The sequence below is a fragment of the Bombus flavifrons genome, chromosome 3, assembly GCF_040668555.2.
Source record: "Bombus flavifrons isolate JBK064 chromosome 3, iyBomFlav1_principal, whole genome shotgun sequence".
Taxonomy (NCBI): domain Eukaryota; kingdom Metazoa; phylum Arthropoda; class Insecta; order Hymenoptera; family Apidae; genus Bombus; species Bombus flavifrons.
The window spans coordinates 12,106,119-12,125,872 of NC_138444.1; the positions used below are offsets into that span (position 1 = coordinate 12,106,119).

At 34.5% G+C, this 19,754-nt stretch overlaps 3 protein-coding genes and 1 long non-coding RNA gene across 18 annotated transcripts in view; 1 reads left to right on the forward strand and 3 right to left on the reverse strand.

Annotated features, from left to right (window-relative positions):
• Window positions 1-11,591, forward strand: part of eag (potassium voltage-gated channel protein ether a go-go) — a 145,295-nt gene extending 133,704 nt beyond the window's left edge. For 8 of the 13 annotated variants that reach the window (XM_069109933.1, XM_069109937.1, XM_069109939.1 and 5 more), the window contains 3 exons: window positions 2,189-2,297; window positions 2,884-3,041; window positions 3,275-11,591. In XM_069109933.1, coding sequence (XP_068966034.1) covers window positions 2,189-2,297; window positions 2,884-3,041; window positions 3,275-4,299 — 1,292 coding nt within the window. In that variant the 3' untranslated portion in view covers window positions 4,300-11,591. The remainder of the gene's footprint in view (window positions 1-2,188; window positions 2,298-2,883; window positions 3,042-3,274) is intronic. The other 5 variants (XM_069109943.1, XM_069109934.1, XM_069109941.1 and 2 more) reach the window with 1 other exon arrangement.
• Window positions 2,290-2,884, reverse strand: LOC138178272 (uncharacterized). Its single transcript, XR_011172660.1, has 3 exons — window positions 2,722-2,884; window positions 2,521-2,613; window positions 2,290-2,432 (listed from the first exon to the last, which is right to left on the reverse strand). It is a non-coding gene; the product is annotated as an uncharacterized LOC138178272 (long non-coding RNA).
• A 216-nt stretch (window positions 11,592-11,807) lies between the features above and the next one.
• On the reverse strand, window positions 11,808-15,870 carry Gnmt (Glycine N-methyltransferase). Of its 2 annotated transcripts, XM_069109950.1 has the most exons (6): window positions 15,407-15,870; window positions 14,416-14,449; window positions 13,976-14,334; window positions 12,575-12,710; window positions 12,373-12,493; window positions 11,808-12,153 (listed from the first exon to the last, which is right to left on the reverse strand). In XM_069109950.1, the coding sequence occupies exons 3-6, from the start codon at window positions 14,304-14,306 to the stop codon at window positions 11,845-11,847; spliced, it is 897 nt and encodes a 298-aa protein (XP_068966051.1). In that variant the 5' UTR covers window positions 14,307-14,334; window positions 14,416-14,449; window positions 15,407-15,870; the 3' UTR covers window positions 11,808-11,844. The 2 variants fall into 2 exon arrangements, with proteins under 2 accessions (XP_068966051.1, XP_068966050.1); XM_069109949.1 differs by lacking the exon at window positions 14,416-14,449.
• A 921-nt stretch (window positions 15,871-16,791) lies between these two features.
• Window positions 16,792-18,310, reverse strand: LOC138178270 (zinc finger protein 706). Of its 2 annotated transcripts, none has more exons than XM_069109951.1 (3): window positions 18,013-18,310; window positions 17,312-17,456; window positions 16,792-17,230 (listed from the first exon to the last, which is right to left on the reverse strand). In XM_069109951.1, the coding sequence occupies exons 2-3, from the start codon at window positions 17,453-17,455 to the stop codon at window positions 17,141-17,143; spliced, it is 234 nt and encodes a 77-aa protein (XP_068966052.1). In that variant the 5' UTR covers window position 17,456; window positions 18,013-18,310; the 3' UTR covers window positions 16,792-17,140. The 2 variants fall into 2 exon arrangements, with proteins under 2 accessions (XP_068966052.1, XP_068966053.1); XM_069109952.1 differs by lacking the exon at window positions 18,013-18,310 and adding an exon at window positions 17,862-17,992.
• Window positions 18,311-19,754: the final 1,444 nt, after the last annotated feature.

The following is a 19,754-nucleotide window of genomic DNA, read 5'->3' on the forward strand; positions in this document are numbered from 1 at the left end:
TTTGTCACCTGTATTTATATATATACATATATATGTAATATGTATACGTATATTTTAATACATATATATATGTACATATATATAACGATGCCAAGTAGCTGCTTGAAAAACTGCCAGACTGCCAACGATCCTCTAACAATTATTCGAATTTTTGTCTAACTTTTAATCGACCGTTTTTTAGAAACCTCGACCGTGGCATGTTATCGTGCATGATAGATTCGTAGAGTACGTTTTTAATAATGATACTGAATTTAGAACGAAGAGGTTAGGACGAACGTGGCGGTATACTTTTTCATTTTCTTTTCTATCTTTTTTTTTTTATTTTTTTCTCTCTTCTCTGGCCTTATTCCGATCGAGTGGTGCGAGTTGATCGCTCGATGGCATTCCCACAGTTAATCAGGCAGCTCGTTTACCATTTATACTACTGTATCATCTAACGTTGCGTCGATGAACCACGATTGGGGCCGAATAGAAATTCCATCGTGCGAAATCTTATCATTTACCTGGTTACTGCGATTTAGAATTGAGAATATTTGGTTGCTTATGATTTTTTGCTGTTTTAGAGGAATATTGAAAGAATCGTGGATAACAAGAAAATATTTTGCCAGCTATATTTTAGAAAATCTGTGGAATAAATTATCACAATCTGATTATAAATTGGTCACCAGCATATTGGAATTGTCAGTATTTTACTCGGTACTTTTTTTTTCTAAGATTAACAAATTTTTACATTACTTTCTAAATTAGGAAAATAATCTTGCAAGATCCTATTTTAAATTTCTTAATGTTTCCAGGAAGCTTTGGAACATCGTGGACAAAATAGAAAGAAAGACGTGTCTGATCACAGATTGGCCATCATTGTTGGAATTTTCAGTGTTCTGCTCGACACGATCTTTAAAAATGTCCCTTTCGTGAGATTAGAAAATTGTTACTAATAGAAAAATTGTCTTAGAATATTGTACATTTCGTAATATCTCTAGAAGAACCTTGAAAGATTCATGAATAATAAGTAGAAAAAATATCTTGGAGCCCAGGAGAGGCAAATCATATCCGACCATAAACCGACCACTTTCACCGAAATTCTCTGCTTCTCACTTGGTATAATAAACGAATTAGATTTTCGTGGAATTTGGAAATTAAGAAATACATTCTTCCTTAATTTTCCAGCAAATTTTGGAAGATTTACATTTTGAAAATTCATATTAACCACGGATCGGTATTAATTACATAAATTAAGAAATTCTTGTTAATAGAGAAATTATGTAAAAAAAATTCTATTCTATATTTTCTTAATCCACGATCTTTCATTTTCTTTAGCATTCTTCTAGAAAATCCCGCGGGAAGAATCCGCTTATTTTCCCAGGACAATGAAACGACGAAGGGAACAGACTGATACGCATGCCGAAGACTACTTTCCTATTTACGTACTCTGATTTGTTATTCTTCGCTCGTATCCCATCAGAGTACGTCGGTGGATAACCAGTAATTTGAACTTTGATGCTCTCAACGGGCAAACGGTATAATTACGGATCAAGCACGAAATTTCTGAGTCGGCCAATTCAGCCTAAAAATTACCGTGACAACGTGTCCCGACTTTTCATGACAGAAAATCAGACATCACGATTTCGACCAACAAGAATGTCGTCCTGTGTCTTTCACCACGAAACTTTCGTTCAAAATTTCGTCAATCAAATACAACAGTAAATAATCGAATTATTATGATCAGATAAAAAAAATGACAAATTTCATTTCTTCGATTTTTCACTAATTTTGTACAAGTTCCAAATCGTTATTGAAACTGAAACAAGTAATATCTTTCTTTTGGTCGAACAAAGTGTTAGAGAAAAAAGATGAATGATTCAATATTTTGTGTAAGAAAACTTACAAATTTTCCAAACATATTTATTCAAGTTTCAAACAATTTCAAAATTTCCGAATAGATCGTACTAATTTGATGGATCATTGTGCACAGCCTTTGTCCTCTCATAGTTCCAAAATTATTTTTGCTTTCGTACCTTCGTTGTAAATTGTAACATGTGCAACATTATTTTTCTTTTCATTCCCGTATCTACTTATGGCCTTTTCTTTATTTCTTTTCTCAATGTACGTATTCCTAAGTGTATGTTTCAGTAAGAGCTTTATTTTATACTTACCTTTTTCTTTTTTTTTTTTTTTCTTTTTTTGATAGGTACGAGGCCACAATCGGTTCATCGACGCTGCCAGGTTTTCCCGTATGTCTTAATGGCATCTTATCACCACCGAGAATATTTTCTTTCGAATCCCGTAGGCACATCAAAGTAGGTTGCTCGTGAACACCGCTGGAGCTGTCTCCCTTTTTCTAGCCTCAGTAGAACGAACTTGTCTCATTTGCCACCAATAACAAAAGCGGCACCAGTAGCAGAGCAAAGAAAGAAAGGACGACTGTTCTTCGTCTAACCAAAAATAATATCAAGACTATATATGTAAAATGTATATAAATACCTATGTATATATCAATTTATATATATTTTGCATATATACGTATCTATCCTTCCCAAAAATCTGCCGCTGAATGATGATTATCGATCACACACGATCGAGGGACAGAAAAGTTTCACAAAAGTTCAACCTAACCTAAAAAAGAAAAAAAAAACGAAAAGAAGAAATACGTACATATGTGAAACTTTTGGATGTAAAAAAAAAAAAGAACAAATTTAAATATGTACTATATTATTCTCCTACCCATGATTTGTATACACCATGTAATCTTATTATTCCCCCCTTTATTTAATTGATCGCCTAGTGAAACTGGCCTCTTAATCCCAGTAATGTAAATAGACAAAAGCGAATCACGTCGACACGACTAAACACGGGCGTTCTCGCTCTCTACTTTTTTCTATCCAGGTTCCGCAGGGAGAGACACAATGCTGACGTGGAGAAAGGAGACGGAAAAGACGGGAAGGATGGGAAGGAGGGTGAATCCTCGCACGCCAGGAAACTCTCCACAGCGGACGAGAACACTGCTGTTAAAGGACGGGCCGGGAAGTGGGGACGACTCTTAGGTAATTGAAAACTACCATTTCATATACTTCCATTCTACATATTACACGATGAATATCATTAATAGTATCAAACCTAAGCAATAATGTTAGTAATAAACCTAACCTATAAACTAAATATATCCAAGATCCAATGATACCAATTGAGGCTAGAATAGCTATTTACAATGTTGTAGAATATTGAAATAAAATATTTTAGCGAAGTAAATCATCACAAAAAAGCCTGAATTTCACAGGAAGCTCCAGCCTGGACTCCGGAAGCGAGACGGGAACCGGGGTAGATACGTTCAAACGATCCTTAAGCGCCAGGGACACCCGTCCCAGTTCTAGTGCCGGTAGCAACAAGGTGTTCCCAAAATTCGGTAAGCTGACCGGTACCATCGAAGAATCAGGTGATGCTGAAAACGTGAAAGAGACGCAGCAACAGCAGCAGAATGCGGCAGATTCGAAGCAGCTCCAGCTTCGCCGACTGGAGAGCTATGACGATGGACTAATTACCACTCAGCCGAGTCACGATCGTGAAATCCTAGCTGCCGTGCTCGAGGTGAAGGTTGATCTGAAACTGGAAGTGCAACGAGTCAATCAAAGATTAGCAAAGATTGAGGACATGCTGCAGACGCTAATGACAAGGCTTCCTGCGGCTACTCCACCGCAGCAAAAGGGCTCGAACAATTTTTCAACGGGTGGTAGCGGCGGTTCCTCGCAGATTCAGCCAACCAGTCAACCACAAAGTGCTTCTAGCTGTCAACAGGGTTCCCAGGCTACGCAAACACCTGGGGGAAGCACAGAGCAGAAAATTTCTATAGCGACTGCATCCACGTCGACGACCGAAGGTTACAGAGAGCAGGGTACAACCACAGAGAGAAGCTCCAAATCCCAAGAGCATCATCATCATCACCATCACCATCATCAATCGCAACAGTCTGACAGATTGAAGGACAGTAGTAGTGATTATAAGACTTCCTCGAGGGAAATGAGTAAAGAGTTGTTAGAAAGACTGGCCCAGGCGTCCACTTCCAGAGGGGACGATGGTACATCCCTTGGACCGTTGATTTTGAGGAAGAGAAGAAGCAAATCAAGGAACAAGGGAGCTGCACCGTTGGCACCGTTAGCTAGTCAGCCTATTAGTCCTTCGGAGGCGACAGAGACCACGCAGATGCTCGAGTGCACGGATGACAGGGAACAGAACATCACCGTGACGGACAGAAGCGATAGGTCCGACAGAAAACGGCCTCCGCCCAGACCTAGGGAATACTTGTGAAAGTTCTTAAGGCTCCGGACGATCGTCTCGAGGCTGATATTCTGGCGAGAATCGCTGGAACGAACTGCCGTTCTCTGGAATAATTTTGTTAAGGTTAGGGTCAAGTATGGTGCAATTAGATGTGACTTAAGAAAGTTTTATGTGATTGGTTAGGATCGTCGGAGCTGGTCCTATTCTAATCGATGGAAAAAGGAAAATAGCTATTTGGAAGTTATCATAATCGGAAAGAAATGGAAGTTGTGTCGAGGTTAAGATTTCTAGTTTCTTTAAAGAAGAGAAGGACGGCTGTTTCAGCGAACTCTTTTCAACGAAATGAGACGAGTGTACCGGTAGAGTAAGCTACCTGTAAAATTTCACCGCGTACGTTTTAAGGACATGCTGCATTTTCGCTACTCGCTTCGCGTCTGGTCTTTAGCGAGCATTCGTCGGTACGCGTGAAGAACGAATCCGACACGGGGAAAAAGATATTGATTTTTGAGGTTATGGATCGGGGATTGTCGTTCGAATTTAATACGAAAGAAAAAAAAACAAAGAAATTCTATAAAAGAGATTAAAAAAACACAAGAGAGCAAAAATAAAAGAGGGATGTGCCGACGAAACGATCCCGCTACTATAATGCAACTTGGCATATTTTTGCATGGCCAAACACGCGATTAAAAAGCAAAAAAGTAAACCAAAGAAAAAATACATAAAAAAGTATATCGAATTATATACTGCTTGCGACGGCTTCTTCGAGACATCGAACGTTTAAACGAGAGGAGGATGGAAACTAACAAAATTCAGAATACTCGCGTTCTAATACGTAAGGTAACACACACTGTAATCGTAGGTTTACACGCATCTTTAGGAGATATCAGCTAGACTCGTGGTTGCGCGCGATAGATTTTAAGTAACTACAACAACCAACAACAACAAAAGAAAAGAAAAGGAAAGAAACGATAAGGAAGAGAATGAGAATAAAGTATATGAAACGAAACGAATAAAAAAGAATAAAGTGAAGAGAAGACGAAGAACAATATATACATACATATATGTATATGTACTCTTGAAGCAATTAGAGAATCGTCGTTCACGTTCTTCATTCATTTTTAATCATTCCTTAATTAATTCTATATAACTTGAATGAAAAAATTGTTAATAAACGGTCCAACTATAAAATGAACAATGCTACACGATTCTTTAATTGCTTGGAACGGTTCAGGCTCGACGACTAATTATTATAAGAGCGTTGAAAATTTTGAGAAAGTAAGAGTTAGTATAGGTAGAGTATCATGATGTTCTTTGCATTTGAGTTTTCGGACAGTCGAGCTCTGTGATTAGAGGCGAAAGGCGTCGAGACACGTTGCCAAGTCGTTTATCGTTGCATCGCTATCGCTGCACCATGGTGCCGTGTTCTTCTTTTTTACCGTTTCCCCTTTTTTGTTTCTCTCCTCTATTTCAGTCAATAGCTTTGAAAAAGCGGGATTCGCGAACGTTGATCGATGGCTTTTCGATAGTTTCGTCTCAATGAACCGTGTGTGTATGCTTTATGTACGTATGTATGCGTGTACATGATTAAAAATCGATTACAAGTGCGTGAATTTGTGTGAAAATTAATCGTGACGATGTTGCGAGGACATTCATTGAATATTTTAAATCTCAGAGCTAAATTTGTTTCACCAGGTTTGAAATTAGGTTATTTGTTTTTAACTTTAAGTTTAGTCACTTAGATTTTGCTTATTGTGGTATGTTCACTATATTTTTTTCAGTTTGGTATTATCACATCTTGTTTCTTTATCTTTCTAAAAAAAAACATAGAAATCCTACAATAGATTTAGATGAAAATGATTTGAAAATTAATACCGGAAGTGCTCTCATGGTCACCCTTGCATTTTTCTAAGCTTCCCATCAGAAAGTATTCTCACTACCCTCTTCAGGAGACCTTGCCCGTAAAGCGATTCGTGATCCATCAACCTCTTAAACGTCTCAAGACAGATAATAAGAATTGAGGTTATGAAGCTATTCAACGAGAAAGAATTCAAGGTACACCAAGAAACCAGTTCTCGTAGGTGCCTAGATGCTACCGACAAAGGTCATTCTTATTTTTTTAAACGTGTTAAACAACATACTTCTCCTCGTTCCTCCAGTTTTTCTATTCGATTCTTAGAAAAAAAGAAATATAAAATAAAATTCAATGAAGACGTTTAATTCGATAATGGTTCCCGAAACCCACCATGACGCGACGATAATGAATAATTATAAATTGTTAAAAGTCAATTCGACCACGCCTCGAATGGCTGCATTTCCAGTGCAGCGGTCGCGCGAGATTTAAATATTAGCAAAGCAAAATATAAAAAAGAACGAATAAAGTATAGGAAAGGAAAAGAGCATGAAAGAAAAAAAAAAGATAGATAAGTAAATAAAACTCTCCATTTTGACCGAACTTGAAGTGCTGCAACTTACGGTCGCGATATTTCAATAATGACAAATGTCAAACGCCATTACGGAAACTCAAAGATTCCGTGTACTTTGTTACATTGCAGAACATGACCTAATCCCGCGTTCACATGGCATTCACAGAAGCCAAACAGCAATATTAGGTGTATATATATCTTGTAACTACGACACGTGTATATATATTCATACATACATATACATATACATATATATAATATACATAGAAAAAACAAGAAACTGATAAAGTGACGCGTGGTTCGTGTCAACGCGTTTGCAACAAGAAAAGGTTAAAAAAAAAAGCAGGAAGAAAATATCATATCGCGATTATTCTTTCCTTTTCCTCTAATTCTTTCTCGGTTTCCGGCGCAGCTTTCTGTTTCGAGAAAAACTTCGATTCGACAACGAGAATATTCATATATATCACCCACGTATGCATACATCCGTATATATATACACACACACAGAAATAGAGACACACATATGCATATGTATGTTGTATTTCTGTTGCTGCCGCCTCGAGAAAGAACTTTGAATAACACAATTCTGAAGGACAATCAAAGATGGAAAGTACTGATCTCACGAATAGAGAATTGCGATTAATCGAATAAGCCTCTGATAGATATATACATATATATATATTTCGTTAGCTTAAGCCGACATATATAGATGAAACGATGCGAACGAAGGAGCTTTTGAGGTTACATATACATGTATATCATTTTTCCACGCCGCGATTCCCCTCATGTATCTATATTGCATATGGCGGAACATATGGTTGCTTATGGTTTACTTTTCTTTATTTACGGTCACTATAGTAGTATATATATAGAAAGTTAAATCGTTAAAATGTTAAATTCTGTGAACTAACGAACCAAGCATTGCTTTTTGGCGTTATTAATTAACGAATATCGATCATTCGCGTAATATTATCCGGATTTGAACGCAATTCAGATTAAAGGGGAACCACGGATCGTCGAGACCCGAACATACCACTGAACGTTGATCCACGACGATTCAAAATGAACAAATGAAAAAAAAACGAAGGGAACACGGGCAAACGCGCTGACAGGGATATCTACGCGTGTAAATACTATAAATATTAAATAGAAGAGAAAAATATGGAAGAAAGAATGCGAGAATGTCTGTTTGTGTGTGTATGGGGCATGAAGACGAAGAGCGTACAAGAGTAATGCAGAAATAGTTCTAATTTCACGATGTTACCGAGAACGAGATGAAGAAAATGAAGAGAAAGATGTTGAATTATCGAGCAGTTACGAGGACTTTGTTAATTAGGTTTTAGCGGCGGTGACGATATAGCTGGCTCTATCGTAGTTTCTATACACTTTAAAACGAACGCGAAAGTTTAACATGCCGTTGAAACGTTTACAGCAGCTGACGCGCGTCGATCGAGAATTATTGTCGGGAACGGTGCGCCTTGCTCCTTTTTAACGCTGCATATCCAGTCTATCGGCCCGACGTTCCAAATCGATTTACCATTTTCATACTAACCTTAAAAATTAACCCTTGCCTTAACATCGGATCATACTCGTGGCAAACATTATAGTTGTAATTCAATAAGGGATATTGTACTCGTAATGAAGTTTGAATACTTTAACAATGTTTAATCAAACTGCAAATTATATATAACATATCCATAACACATCATCTGACATGGTGCTACAAAAATATTCATTTGAGTATCTACTGAAAAGATCATAAGGCAAGGAGTTAATTTACAAAATCCTTTTTTTCAATCTTATAAAAATTTCGACGAAAATATTTGAAATTCTGCAAGAAATATTCACTCACGCAATTTCAATTTCAGTTTCGAATTGGCATTTTAAAATTTGCTAATACTGGCGATATTGGAATGGCGGGGAAGTGGACTCGCTCTGTTCGCTATCCGAGAGCTTCTCTTCTCGCGCACGTATCCTCGTCTCCGTCGGGCGGTTCCATTGGTGACCGGTAAGTCGACCACCAAACGTATCCGTAAACCGTTGCATCGAAAATATCGAAGACTGACGACGCGTTTCATCTCCTCGATAAGCCCAGCGCCATATTGGTTTCATAAAATCCCCGATTTACATTCTATTCGGACTCGCCACTCGTGATGTTCGACAAAATCGAAACATTCTAGCACCAGTTCGCAACGAGCCAATTTTCAACGCGACGAAGCTCGAACGAAGCTGATAACGAAGTCACGAATGATCGAGGTGGACGACATATGATCGACTTATTGGTCCGTCATGTTGGAATCGTTGACAACGCGGTCTTTTTGAGTGTTTCGCCAGTGTGGATCGATCCGCGTCTCTGGTAATTGCAACGACGAACCTCCATCACGTATTTTTCCCGTGGAACAGTGTGTGTATGTGCAATGCACATTGTGCACGGAACGATTTCTCGAAGAAAATCGAAGATGACGGAGGTGAAGGAGCGCAATTGGTGTCCGCGTCGAAGCTAAATGCCGACAAGGCGGGTTGTTGTCGAATATGGTGCCGCGAAAACAGGCAACACGACGAAAGAAGATATGGTAAACATGTGATATTACAATTTTTTATATATCAGCTACTTTGCAATAACGGATTATCGACGTACTCGAGTGGAGAGCGTCGCGACACGGGTCGTCGTCGTCGTCGTCATCGTCGTCGTCATCGTCATCATCGTCGTCGTCATCGATTTGTCAACGACGAGTTTACGAACGAACGAAAGTTTGTCTTTATTTCTTTGTGAAACTCCCGCTCGTTCGTTTCGAAAGAAAGGAGACGAGCGGATGCCTTGTTCTTGTTTGAATCTGATATCTTAATCTTTTTTTTCTCTAAAATAAAAATCACAAAAACAATATGAAAGAATGACAGATTCTTTTTGTTGCAAAGAAAAAAAAGGAAGTTATACGACGACGACTGTGATCGCCGCGACGATCGAAGAAGCCGTGATCGTATCGAATTTTTTGTGAAAATGATTAAGAGAATCTATATAGTAGCTATCCGGCGGAATAACAAAGAAATAAAGAAAAAAATATATATATATTATTATGGTTATTATTATGATCATTATTATGATTACTACTAAAACAAAAGAAAAGGGGGGTAAACAAATTTTTGCTATAACTAACACTTCGTCCATTTTTCTATATGGGCAATTCGTTGCACTGTAATCAAGTCCTCGGCCTTGTAAATTCTGTCCTTGTCATTTCCGGAAACTGCTCTTCGGTAATCGAACGCCACGAAAAATCGATCAATCTCCAGTTACCATCGCTCAGCTTATTCGCCAATCTTTTTTTCATCCTCCGGAAGAAAATTCGTTTCTCAATCAACGATTTTCAATACCTTAGATTAATATAATGCTTTTCTAATCGATAGAAAGTGACTGTCTAATAAACAATTAGCAAACATAACCTCTCTTGGTTACCGCAAAACAAAGCTTCACGCTCCTATATATGACGATATGTTTCTTTTATAAATCGAAACGCCGTTGTTTTACAAAAAAAAAAAAAGCACGTCGTATTTGCAATTCTGTAACGAACAACAGCGTATCACAATGTTGTACGTAAACCAAGAGAGTGGTTGTAAACATAAACTTTCCATTTTTCTATCAAAGTCAAAATGGAACGAAACGAAATAAAAGAAATCTGTATCGTGAAACGATCAGATGATCGATTGATCTTCATGGCGTTGGAAAATCGACAGGAGCCGAGCTGTTTGCGAACTCTTGTGAGAATCCGATCGTGCGATCTCGACGCGACTCAGAGAAGACGAAACGCGACGAACGAATGGTCCTACGCGAACGCTCCTCGCCGCGTTCATGTTCTTGTTGTTGTTTTCAATTCGAGCGATCGTCGACGATTGATAACAACGACGAAAGCTCTCCTTGAAAGGATCTAAATCGATAAAATCTCTAGCTTCGATCGAAAATAAAAAGCTGCACTTTCTAAGAGCAAAATGCTTACGATCGTGATCATCCTTCGAGCTCAATCGTCTTTATTTAAGATAACCTTGAAATCTTCTCTCAAAGGATCGATTTACTACAGAATTCTGTAAATATTGAATCTTTTAAATCAGTAATGCCCGATTCTGATTGAGATTGCTTAGACTTAGACGATATTGATCCTTAAGAAATTGTATTGATTGCAAGGTTATTGCAATTGTATTGCATGGTTCTTCCCTATAAAAGGCGTAGACAACGTGAAATTAAGGTTAGAATGTGATGAAGGACTTTTAAAGGATCATTTAAGATGAAATATTAATTTAGGAAAATGGTATTTGAACAGCGCCACTGACGATTGAATCGAAGTATCGATGATGAGGTTAAAACTTGAGGAGCTCTTTTGTTTTATGCAGATACATCGTAAAATGAAACATCAACCGTGAAGACTAACCAAAATTTCGAATCTACCGTGGTCTAATGTTCACTGGTCTTCCTGATCTTATTTTGCGAAGCGTGGAACGTTCGAACGACGGTCGGAAGCGAAGGGTCGATCAAGGAGTTCAGAATCGGCGTCAACGATCGCTCAAAAAACCACCGAGACGAATATACTTAAAGAAAAAACAAAAAAAAAAGACATAAGATAAAAGATGAAAAATCGTATCGTCGAGAGATCAAATTGTAGCATCGAACGAAGCCTGGCTAGAATACTCAAAAGAAAGCTGCTTTCGAACTTATAATAAAAAAAGATTAAAACTTGACCGAGCTCCGCTGTTCTATTTGCGAATCGATCCTTGAATCAATCACAATTTTTCCTTCTACTTCTTTTTATTGCTCATCTTTTTTCAGTGTGAACTTACAACTAATATTATATAATATAAGTTTTTCCTTTCTCCCTCTCTCTCTCTCTCTCTCTCTCTCTCTATATATATATATATATATATATATATATATATATATATATATATAAAACGAACACAGCAAAAGTTTCTTACAATGTACAAAAAAGTATATAAATTATAAAAATCATGATACAGAGCAAGAGTTCCCAATAGGATAAACTAAATCAGACTGAGCTGCTCAAAATAAATGTAAATAGCATTTCCAGGAATGTACGAAATAAATAGAAAATAAATAAAACACGTTGAAAATTAGAACTCCACGACGAAGTTGTGTTCGTTGAAATGATTATAGTTTTATTAAATTTGCATATTCTGGTTTCTCCATTACATGGATATAGAAACCAGGATTCTTTATTTCTTCCAAAGGTTTAAAATCGCCGTAAATAGTATGCTTGGCCCTGTAATGGAACGCTTCGTCCAACATGTCCTTGAACACATTTAACCTGTGTGGATAATAGGACAGTCTGAATTCGCTGACTTGCTCTTCTTGCTCTTCCTCCCCTTCATCCAAGGTTATCATATAATCCAAGGTGACGATCGCTGGTTTTCCCGAAACGAATAGTACCGATGATTTAATGTTTGTTGTGCGTTGACTCTAAAATTCCATAAAAAATGGTTCTAAAATTGGCGCCAAAATTGAATCGTTTAAATTCGAGGGCTCAAATTTTAATACTTTCAATTTGAATATTTTTAATTTGAATGCTTTGCATTAGAGTATTTAAGACGCATCTATAGATGGAATTTTGTATATAATTTTTGAAAAAGATCGAAAATTTATTTGTTTATAGACTCGAAGTTTCTGAAGTATACTTACATTGTAATATATGCATTTTGCCGGTACGTTTCCAGTATCAATTATATCATCGTAATTTCTGTGATCAATCAGCAGCAAGCCACCGGGTTTCACGCAGTGTTCAAAATTCAATAATGCTTGCCTACATTCGATAACGAAGTTGAAAAGAAAACACTTGCAATCTACTAATACATTAATACGGAGTAAAATATATCAATATTACCTTTGTTCTCTTTGATCTCCAAAAGTGTCAGGCATGTGAGCAAAACTATTCCCCAAGCAAATTACTGCATCAAATCCATCTCCTATTAAATGACGAATATCCTTTGGTAAAGTCAACCAGTTCGCCTCTTCAATCTCTGCAGAACGCCATTAAACAAAGAATTAATACATTGCCAAGATATTCAATTTTATTACTCTTCTCTCAAATTAAAAGAAACACTCAAAATCTTAATTTTACATTAATAAAAAGCAAATACTCTCGATATAATTCGTCAATTGGATCCTCAATCTTTTGGATACAACAATTCCTTTATTTATAAACATGTCGTATCACTTCTATTATATATTAATTGTATCACATCTATATCTGCAAAAAATGAAGAATGACTTGTTTTGCAAGATATAAGATATGACAGCCAACATGTTAATATAAACTTGACTCTTAACTTATAACTTATAGTGTAAAAAGGTTGGGTCAACAATAATTCAGTATAATCTTTAGCAAAAAAATTAAAAATAAAAACAGTTAAACAATAAAAACAGCTATGTGAAAGAATTGACCTTCGATAAGGTATTAATCTTTTGCACTTTGTTGTGATAAGCAATAACGGTTTACAGTACACATAAACGTTCGAACAAGGAGAGGAATATATCGGGTTAATGATTTCATCATATAGTTGCCTTTCTGTATTTCTCTTGACGATGGAAAACTATGAAATGTCGCGTTATATAAATTATAAGTCGCAGTTCTGATCTGCTTCTGACGCGACGTATGCAGCGAATACACATAGGGAATTTCACCTCAATAACCGCTAATCGCATACGCACTAGGTCGAACTATGAACTTTGCGAAACTAACAACAATTCAATATTGATATTTCAGTTAATTAGCTAATTTCATAATAGTAACAAATTTCATAATCTACTAGAAAAGAGTAATATCATTTGCGATATAAATTATTAGCTAATATTAGTATACATACATACATATATATACCTTATGGTATTGAGGATTATAATCGAATTTATTAATTTATCCAGTTACCGTTAAAAACGATTTGCGTTTCAAATAAAAACATTAATATTAATCTCAAGCTGAGGTAATCTTTAGGAATCAATTTTCATCTATTTTCACTTATTCAAAAAATAAAAAACGTTTCCATTCATAATATGTTATTTAGTGTGCGTTCGATTTATTTTGCATTCATTAATATTTTAAATTACTTTCGAATAACTATATTCGTTGTTCTAAATCAATTTATCTGAATCTAAAGGATTTTTTATACCAACAAAAATAAATAAGATATTAATGAATCCAAGACGAATAATATTCTATATTATTCATTTGAAATAAATGGAACACTCCGTATATGCATATATTCTACGGTAAAACAGTATTTACCCCAATTGTCAAACGCTTCCTCCTTCCTGCGTTCCCATCGTGCCTTCAAAGCATATTTTAACATCTTATCCGAAGCGTCTACACTGAGCACTTCGAAACCCTCCTCGAGTAGCATCACCGAGTCCACACCAGTCCCGCACGCTACATCCAAAATTTTCTTGCATCCCTTGTCTCTCAGCATACCGACCAAAAAGTCACGATAATTCTGAGTTCTTTGATTTTTATCGCCTATAAACACTTCCCATACTTTAGCTGCTCTCCCGTCAGCATACTGATCTCGAACACCTTCGGCAGCTGTACCTAACGACCTCGTGCGAAATATGGAATCCATCTCTTCTCGATTTTTTCAATCAAAGGCACTGAAAATGTTTTCATATAAAACATAGTAGAGTGAACTTGGTTATTGGATTACGTCATTGACTCGCGGTTGTGAAACATACATAAAAGTTGTTGATTGATAGATAGACGTTTTATCTACAGACGGATACATTACTTTTATCTATTATCTATTAATCTATTATTGTTTTTAAAGGATTTTATGAAGGTACAGTGGAAGACGAAAGAAAGTTTGAAGGATATGAAGTAGACAAATATTACAATCTAAAGAAACAAGCTATAATTGATAAAAAGAATAAAGTTATGAAAAGATATATTATAGATGACAGTTATCAGCATGGTAAAAAATATTTAGTACATCGAAGTTACTATTAATGTAATGTAGTTATCGTACACAAATATGAATCTGGAATTTTCTTCCGTCCCCTCCTGTATACAGTAGGAAATTATTATTATTATTATTATTAGTGGATTTAGAATTATCAGAAATAATGTAGAGATATGAAATGACTTTTATACATTTATGGAAAATTTAAAGATGTAAAATATATGATACATATATATATATATATATATATATATATATGTATCCTATATATTTTTACATCTTTAAATAAATGTATATATATATATATATATCTTTTTCGATATAAAAGACGTCCCAGAAGTAACGTACTTACATCGCACAATAACCTTATCTAGGATTTAGATAATTCGACTATTATTAATGATTAAATTAGGGCAAATCTATTACGAAAATGTGACGAATTAATGGTTCACCGTAACTGTAATACGTGATTTAAATATAAATCATTCAGAATTGCTATAACTTCTCCATTTATTAAACAAAATTTTAATATTTACAATCTTATTTTATAGTTTTATACATATCTCTCTTTACATTTTTTCTAAATATTTTACCAAGTTATGTATTAATACGATTCCTATTATTATTTTCAACAATTACATTGCTTGATCTATCATCTATTGCTCGACTATATTATAGAACATTTCGCAAATTACCTTCACTATAATGCAATAAAGAAAGAACATGCAATATATTATTTAAATTTATGAAATTAAAACATATTGTACCTTCTGAATAAATAAACTGCAATTTGTTGCTGCCTAGACGATGATGGGATTAAGATAAAAATATTGTGATCACCACGAAAGATATTCAAGCGTGAAAAAATAAGTGAAGATGAAAAAGTAACAACAAAACGAGTTGGAAATTAGCATTAATGATATGAACGCTGTGATAGAAGCACACAGAACAACTGAGCGATGATAATGGATGCGTACAATATATATGATCCTGTGTTCACGAGCTTGCATGATGCAATATTTTTCCCGCTTTCACTTGAAACGGTTGATAAATCATTATGACATATCGTGATACGACAAAATGTTCATAGAAAAGTAAAAAATAGAAGTTTCTATTTACGCTTTCATGTCATTGTTACATGATATCATATCATCATTTTATCAAATTTTCACGCGTTTCTTTTTATTTATTGATACCTCATCAAAGAAACAGCACCTCAAAATATGGTGCAGCAACATTATTTTGAGAACAATTTTGTTGTTTATTTATAATTATTTCTTTAACTAAAACGATAAATAATTAACATTATTTAAAGATAAATCTTTTTTACAGGTGAGGATGATCGTAGATTGTTTTGAACAAAATAACAATTTGTGGTGTAAAATTCTATAATTATTTTGTCAGAACAAATTACATATAATTCGCATACTTATTTCTATATTAAACACATGTTAGAAGTTTCCGTTAACCTCATCAGTACCGAAAAACGAATATGTAATCTTCAATAGGGATTCTGGTAGAAATTTTTAAAAGCATACTTCAAAGGTATAATATATTATATTTGGAAGTTCTCGAGAATAACAGATTCTTTGCTAAATACTAGATGATTGTGCAGTGCTTTGCCGTGTTTTTTTTTTTTAGTGCATAATAGCAAATATACAGTGCCAGACAGAAACATTTACAAAACAAAAAACAAATCCTACAATGTAGAGAGGAGAGTCCATTGAATCAATTATTCTCAGTATGAAACAGTAAAGAATTTAAGTACTAAATGCTAAAATTTAGTCTTGTAAAAAAACTAATATTTAGTAAATTCCATCTTATTATTATCTGCGTAAAACATAATTTATGTTTTTAATGAAAATTAGGCTTGAATGTATGAGAACTTAATGATCATTCATAGAAAAAGTTATGTGCCAAACATATTACAGATACAATACTTTTATTGGTAGACTAATTGGCAGAAACACTGTAAAATGGCAGTTTCTTGTTTCTCGCAGATAAAATCTTCCCTTTTACATTTAATTCTTTGATTCTATTCTATTCTGAATGCAAGACATACACGTTAATTTTTTTTAAGTTAAAGAAGCCAATGCAACAAATAATCTTTCACTGCTTGTAAGATTAAAGTATGCATGAACATTCGTAATCATTCTGCTAAATCGATTAACTTTATTTATTAGCAATATACATATTTCAATCAAGTGAAAACTTAGCAATCACGTGTTTGATAAACATTACTGAATATCATTGAAAGAAAACTAGAAGATTTAGTTTTGCAAGTGAATACCAATTATGGTACAATTTTGGGCTGTGCACAAAAATTCAATTGTTAACTGTGCAATAGTTCATTTTAAACACTAACAAGGTTTAATTTATTTTTTTGTATGAGACTATTTAATGATTAGTTGAACGTCGAACTATATCACTTTGTCATTTATAGTAATTTTTTTGTTGCTCTTGCTCCATCCCAACCTGTATCCTTACGCAACATCTCACTCTCATATATTCTTTAAGTCTTCTGGTAAGTCATTCTTAGGATGTTTGTTTTCAAAGTGTTGTTTGTATGTCTTTGGATCTGGCATTTGTGCCTACAAACAGATTGTTATTTTTTAATTTTAAATACACTAAAGTCTATAATATAGGTTATTAAAAATAGATAACATACTAACCTTACAAACTATGCACACGTGTACTAAAGCTTTCTGTGCAGCCTTTTTTTGTTCATTAGCACTATGTCCTTGTTGCTTTTTCACTTTTGCAGCCTTCTCAGCTGCCTTAGCTTGTGACTGAATCTTTTGTTGTCCACGAGCCATTCTGAAATAATGTTATAATTGTTATATTATTGTAAATGTGTTCATACTTCCAAATCTACAAAAATTACATAAAAATTTACACCGAAATGATCATTTGTTAAATCTCTCAACGCATGAGATGGGACTTAAATTCCACAAAATTAAAGATTTCGCCATCAATTTTGTTAAATATCTTTAAGCAAAACGAGCACATAAGGTGTTCAATGATAATGAAAAATAAGGTTCATATAAACTCCTGGCTGCAATGAACATCATAAAAAAACGTGGACATCGTGCATCTTAGCTCAACTGCACAGTCTTCGATCCTTTCTCTTTAATAGATCATTATAACATACTTTCTCTTCATCGAGATTACTCTGATATATACCCAACCTATAAAATAGGTGACTGATGTGCCAAAGATTACCTGCGATGTGATCTAATTCGCGTAATCAAGCGTATCCCAAGAGAAAAAACAGCAATACGAAAGGCATAGGTTAAATTTGCGGAGAAATTTACAACAGGTGAAGAAGATGAAATTTTCGATGGAATGGTGTTGCGAAAAGTAGATCGCTCACCTGTCCGAGGATGAACGTGTATTTATAAGCAAGATACTCTTGCTAGGTTCGATGATCCGGGGCTCGATTATCCGTAACAGAAACAAATTAATTTTGTTTCCGTGTTTTGTTGTAGAATCGAGGCTGACCAGAGGTAAAATTTGCAATGAAAACCAAGAAGTCAAGAACTATGCTCGGAACACATCTGTTGGGATGAGCAAGCTTCGAACATCCGCACGTGAAGTACTGCCTTTCAAACAAGAATTGTGTGCAAAACGAAGAAAAAAAAAATAAAATTGAAATTAAATATTTGAGAGTTGGTACGAGTACGATCGGATACTTGTTAAGTTTTCTTTATTTTGCTTTTTATTCGATTGCTCAGAATACACCTTGAGGTTGAAATTGTTTTTAATCGATATTTAAATATTAAAGCCTACAAGTTCAGTGACCGCATTCTTGATACGCGAGATATATGTGTGCATATTATGTCGAAATATTTTCTTCCAATGAGAATGCTAGCTTCCTATGATACTTGCTTCCTATTGGTCGAAATTTTCGTCACATTTTTTGAAGGTTATTATAATTTTCGAATCATAGTAGATTGTTATGTTCTTCTGATCTTAAAACCTATTTTCTAATTAATTTTTGGTAGTTATTATTAAGGTTTGAAATATTTTGAAAATATTTGTTTAGAATATCAATTTTCATAAGAATCAATCGTATTACGTGCTAAACATGTTAAGGGCTACTACATTTGTTCTCGAAAATATTTGAATACTTGTATATGAAATATTTTGAATATGTATTAGTAACAGTGACTTCGCTATCATCATCATATTGGTCAAATTTGACCAATATGTATAATTATAAGTCTTATCTTATCGTAGTAATGAAATTTCAAACTGTTTTATATAACATATAGAATATATATACATCTAAGTCTTTTATAATAAATATTCAAATATGTACTTTCACGAGTCACTATATGTTCTATTTAATATCCGACTTTAATTATTACATTTCGCTTTTAAAAGGAACTTCGGTACTTTTAATTTGTTTTATTGTAACTTATAAAGTGAAGATACAACAATTCATGATACAGATAGCAACTACGAACTTGTATTCAATTATTTTTATTTACAAAGTAAATCTATCGTAGTATGCGATCAACTATATGTAATACAATATGAAGACAAACTACAACTTTATTTGCTCACTGATATTCGCTACGCACTTTGCAAATTTTTATATAAAAAGAAATCTACACATGCTTCGAACAGTTTATTTCGTGGAATTTTCTGAATGACATATAGAACGCTATTATATTGTCTATTACTAACATTCCGCCTGCCGTTAAAGTTGCATATAATGCTCGATCATTTTATGGAATATTGTTTAAGACACTTAAAAAATGGTATTTGATTACTACATATTTTTTTTGTAGGGTATGATATCGTTTTTTTATTATTTGTTACGGGGTTATAACTTCTCAAGCATGTTAATATTGCCACTAAAAAATTCTATCATGTGGTGCTGTTAATATAATTGTTATTAGGTCTTTAACAATGCGGTCATCAGTTTACAAACGCAATAATGTAAATCAAATTACGAGAAGAGCTTCGATTATCGTAACATAATTCCATTTTAATCATCAATACATAAACTAAATATACAATAACGGACGTACGTATATGTATATATAAATAAATTTCTACATGCACGACAAAAACTTAATTTCTGTTTTTTTCAAAAGGGGTATACGT

What these genes read in the sequence shown, in the direction of transcription:
- Gnmt (XM_069109949.1), bottom strand. Translation starts at nt 14,306, where the DNA reads ATGGATTCCATATTTCGCACGAGGTCGTTAGGTACAGCTGCCGAAGGT. An exon ending in GGAGATCAAAGAGAACAAAG is followed by an intron (nt 12,494 to 12,574) that starts GTAATATTGATA and finishes TATCGAATGTAG; the next exon opens with GCAAGCATTATTGAATTTTG. An exon ending in CAAAATGCATATATTACAAT is followed by an intron (nt 12,154 to 12,372) that starts GTAAGTATACTT and finishes ATGGAATTTTAG; the next exon opens with AGTCAACGCACAACAAACAT.
- LOC138178270 (XM_069109951.1), bottom strand. Translation starts at nt 17,455, where the DNA reads ATGGCTCGTGGACAACAAAAGATTCAGTCACAAGCTAAGGCAGCTGAG. An exon ending in ACGTGTGCATAGTTTGTAAG is followed by an intron (nt 17,231 to 17,311) that starts GTTAGTATGTTA and finishes ATCTGTTTGTAG; the next exon opens with GCACAAATGCCAGATCCAAA.